The sequence below is a fragment of the Crocuta crocuta genome, unplaced genomic scaffold (assembly GCF_008692635.1).
Source record: "Crocuta crocuta isolate KB4526 unplaced genomic scaffold, BGI_CrCroc_1.0 scaffold15, whole genome shotgun sequence".
Taxonomy (NCBI): domain Eukaryota; kingdom Metazoa; phylum Chordata; class Mammalia; order Carnivora; family Hyaenidae; genus Crocuta; species Crocuta crocuta.
This window is the reverse complement of record NW_027530508.1, coordinates 3,314,429-3,318,418: the sequence shown is the minus strand read 5'-3', so window position 1 is coordinate 3,318,418 and position 3,990 is coordinate 3,314,429. Positions and strand designations below refer to the sequence as shown.

Here is a 3,990-nt window from a genome sequence, read left to right as displayed (position 1 = left end):
ATCCCACCCGCCTGCCTCTCCCCCGCGTGTGCTTGCTCTCTCTCTAAATAAACAAACATTCTTTTTTTAAAATTTGTTAATGTTTTATTCATTTCTAGGAGAGAGAGAGAGACAGCTTGAGCAGGGGAGGGTCAGAGAGAGAGGGAGTCACAGACTGAAACTGGCTCCAGGCTCTGAGCTGGCAGTCAGTACAGAGCCCGACGCGGGGCTCGAACCCACCAACTGCGAGATCATGACCCGAGCGAAAGTCGGACGCTTAACCGACCAAGCCACCCAGGCGCCCCAACATTCTTAAAAATTAAAAAAATATATAGTTTACCTACAAAAGAACTAGCCTATTTCAGCCAAATATGAACATGACCTCGACCAGGACAAGATCATGTTCTGACTGCAGTGAAGAACCACAGGGTAAGGGACAGACTCCCTACACTTCCGTCTTGTGCCTGAGCAAGTACGTTGCCAAGCTACGTCCAAACGCCGCACACATCCACCTTGCTCTGCCTGCAGGTGAGATGCTTACTGTCTGAGCAGTGCCAGGCGGGACACACAAGGTGCTACCTGCTGCTGAGCTGACCTGCAGAAGTGGACGCTCTTCAGGGCGGAGACCGGGGGTCTGGGAGCATGTCTGTCTAGCCCCCAATCTCTCGTTTTTCTGAGACACTGAGGGACAAAGCCTTTCCCTGCTATTTTAAGAAACCAGAAAAACCAAGAAGGATTTCTACGTAAAGGGCTGTAAGCAGGAGCTTTGCTGAAGATCCTTATTCTCCTCCCCTGATTCAGACGAGCTGTTTCTCCTGGGAAGAGGACCTGAGCCTCACTCCAGAACTTCAGACCACTGTTACTACCTGTCAATCTCACCTACTGCCATTTCCTGGAGAGAGAAATCTTCTGAAGGGTGGGTGGTGTTGGTAATGGTGGGGTTCCTTAGGCCGGAGGAGGGGTTATCTTATAATCTAAGTCTGAGGGGTAAACAAGATCTCTAGAGCTAAGCAAGAGGTCACACAACTGACACAGGCTATGGGGCAGGGAGGGGCTAGTAGGAGGGCTTCCCCAACGGGGAGGAAAAGACCACCGTATATATGTCTGCAAGCTGTCAGGCCAGGTGAGGAGGTGATGTAGGGGAGGAAGCAGTGTCTGTTAAATAGGAGAAATTAATGTGCATACCCTGTTTTCTGGGGTGGGAATTGGGCTGGTCAGTGCCGAATGAGAATATGACAGAAACCGTGACATCAAAATAGCTTTGGCAAAGGTGGAGTATCAGCGATCAGATTTACCCTCCCACATAACCAAAACAAAAACAAAAACCAAAAACCAAATGAAACGCACAAAATAAAACACAAAACAAAACCTCCTTCATGAAAAGAGAGCGAGACACAGAGAAACAACCCAGATAACAGCTAAAACATGGCTTTAAGACTCTGAACACTGCAATAGAGGACAGCGATTCCCGAGAGATGGGACCTCAGCAAGGCGAGCCGAGCCCTATGACTGGCCAGCTCACAGCCTTGGGCGTTTCCAGGGAGAGGGACCCGGACGGAGCTCAAGGCAGCTCGGAGTCCAAAGGACACAAACCAGGAAGGAGAGGAGTGTAGAGTGAAACTTACAGCCGAATACTCATCAGCACACGTAGTTAAGGAAACTACGAAGGCCAGGAGAAGAACTACCCACAAGCTTTAGAAGGGATGGTGCCCAGTGCTTACACAGAGCTGGTATCAGTGACCATTCCACTAGCCAGATGGCTTGTGACGCACTGAGTAGGACCAGGAGGATCTCAGCTCAGTAGTGGGGAATAATCAGCCCCAACCTGAGCACTGCTCCAGACCCACATAACAAATCATGAAAGCAAGACCCACGAGGATCAAACTGCTTCCAAGAAACTGAAGTGCTTCCCAGTACAAAGCTCAAGAAGATTATTTATGGGAATAAAAATACCCAGCACCTCAAGAGGTAAAATTCACAACGCCCAGCGTCCAAAGATTACCACACACACAAAAACGCAGGACAACACGACCCACAATGAAGGCACTAACCCATCAACTGAAACTAACCCAGAGCTGACAGAGACGTTGGAATTAGCAGGGAAGGACAGTAAGATCCAAACTAAACGCCCAGAGACGAAAATGACACTGGGAGGGAACAACTGGCTACCCAGAGGTAAAAACATGGACCTATGCTTCACATCACAATCACGTGCCAACCCAAAAAATCTAAACATGAAACCTATAAAACTTCTAGAAGAAAACACAGGGAAATAATCTTAGTGACTGTGGGTTAGGCTGAGACTTCTTAGATATGAGGCCAAAAAAAGCACAATCCATAAAAGGACAAGCTGAACTTCGTCAAAACTGAAAACTTCGGCACTTTAAAACATACTTTTAAGAGAATGAAAAGTCAAGCCACAGACTGGGAGAAAATCTTTGGAAAGCGTCTATCTCATAAAGAACTTGTGCCCAGGATATGTAAAGAGCTCTCAAGACTCAACAGTAAGAAAAGAAAGAGCTCAGTTAAAAAGGGGCAAAAGATTGGGACAGATACTTCCCTGAAAAGGGGCTAATTAAAACCACCAGGAGACAAGACGACTGCTGATTAGAATGAGTACGCCTAACAAGACTGATCACAACCATGCCCTGGCGAGGATGTGGAGGAACTGGAATTCTCACGCGCTGCTGACGGGAATATCGAGTGGAAGGACCCCTGTGGAAAACGGGCCTCCCATACGACCCGGCCATTCCATTCACCCTGGCTGAACACCCAGGAGAAATGACCAACTATGTCCACACAAAAAGACGTACATACATATATCCATAGCAGCCTCGCTTGGAACAGCCAAAAACCAGAACAGCCCAAACATCTGCCAACCGGTGGACAGATAAACGACATCCACACAACAGGAAACCATTCAGCAGTGGAGAAGACTGAACTACTGATACGTGGGGCAACATAATAATCTCAAGATAATTACGCTGAGCCAGGCGGGGGTACTGTACACACTGTACAACTCCATATATCGAAAACCTTAGAAAATACAAGCGCTGCTACAGAAAAGCCTACCAGTGACTGTTGGGGAGGGAAGGAGGAGGTTTCGAAGGATCACAAAGAGACACATTAAAACTTACGAAAACCTTCAGCAAGGGCAGTTTACTGAATGTCAATTATGCCTCTACAAAACTGGGGGGTTTCTCTGAAAGGGAAAAAGTGACAAAAGTGTGCTTCACTGAAACCCTACAGGCGTTTGCCTCCTACACCCGAGCTGGCGGCGGACGGTGAGGGACTTCCTCTGTTCGGGGAGGGGGCAAGGAAAGCAGGCGGCCAGTCAAGCCTCAGCAGTTGCTCCCATTTTAACTCTGGACATCTGTGTGCCAGGACCGGGAGCCCCTGGACAGGGAAGCCACCTGCCGCGCCAGTGCCACAATTTCCTAGAGAAAGCACGTTCTGCTGAGAGAAGGCAACTGAGGTTACAGTTCAGGCGTGACAGCTGACACTCTAAGCTCCAGAGCACACTCTGAGCAGAAACCACCACCAGCACCCCCCGCCCCCCGCGCGGGACTGACTTCCCTTCTGACGATGCACATACCTGTGCCTTGGGGCCCCCGAACCCCCAGGAATGGCTCTGTGTTCTCCATCTCGAGAATTCACTTTTGTCTTTCCTGACTGTGTGCAGCTTTAGGTCACGGGCCTGGATGCCAAGTGCTGTGTCCCCATGGCACTCAGTTCCACCCCTGGCACCTGCGACGCCGGCTGGCGGCACTCATGACTACTCTAAGCCTGGCTCTGCCCGCACGACTTTTAAGAACCACAGGACGAGCAAGAGGCTTCCATATTTAGACCTCTTCCCGGTGCGGCAGGCACAATCTAAGGGGCGATCCCAGGATGGCAGCTTTTACTGTCAGCACCTTTAAATGACTAATCATGTTTTGGCTATTGTTGAGAACCTAAGTGTCCATCAACAGACGAATGGACCAAGAAGATGTGCTTTATCTACACAATGGA

At 49.2% G+C, this 3,990-nt stretch overlaps 1 protein-coding gene across 4 annotated transcripts in view; it reads right to left on the bottom strand.

The window, feature by feature from the left end:
* The window catches only part of FKBP1A (FKBP prolyl isomerase 1A), a 23,119-nt gene that overhangs the window by 8,132 nt on the left and 10,997 nt on the right, over nucleotides 1-3,990 (bottom strand). The window contains exon 1 of one of the 4 annotated variants that reach the window (XM_077767010.1): nucleotides 3,575-3,638. The exons of 2 other annotated variants lie outside the window; for them this stretch is intronic. In XM_077767010.1, the coding sequence (XP_077623136.1) occupies nucleotides 3,575-3,623 (49 nt within the window). In that variant the 5' untranslated portion in view covers nucleotides 3,624-3,638. Of the gene's footprint in view, nucleotides 1-2,796; nucleotides 2,822-3,574; nucleotides 3,639-3,990 lie in introns of those variants that run through there. One more of the 4 variants, XM_077767008.1, reaches the window with a different exon arrangement.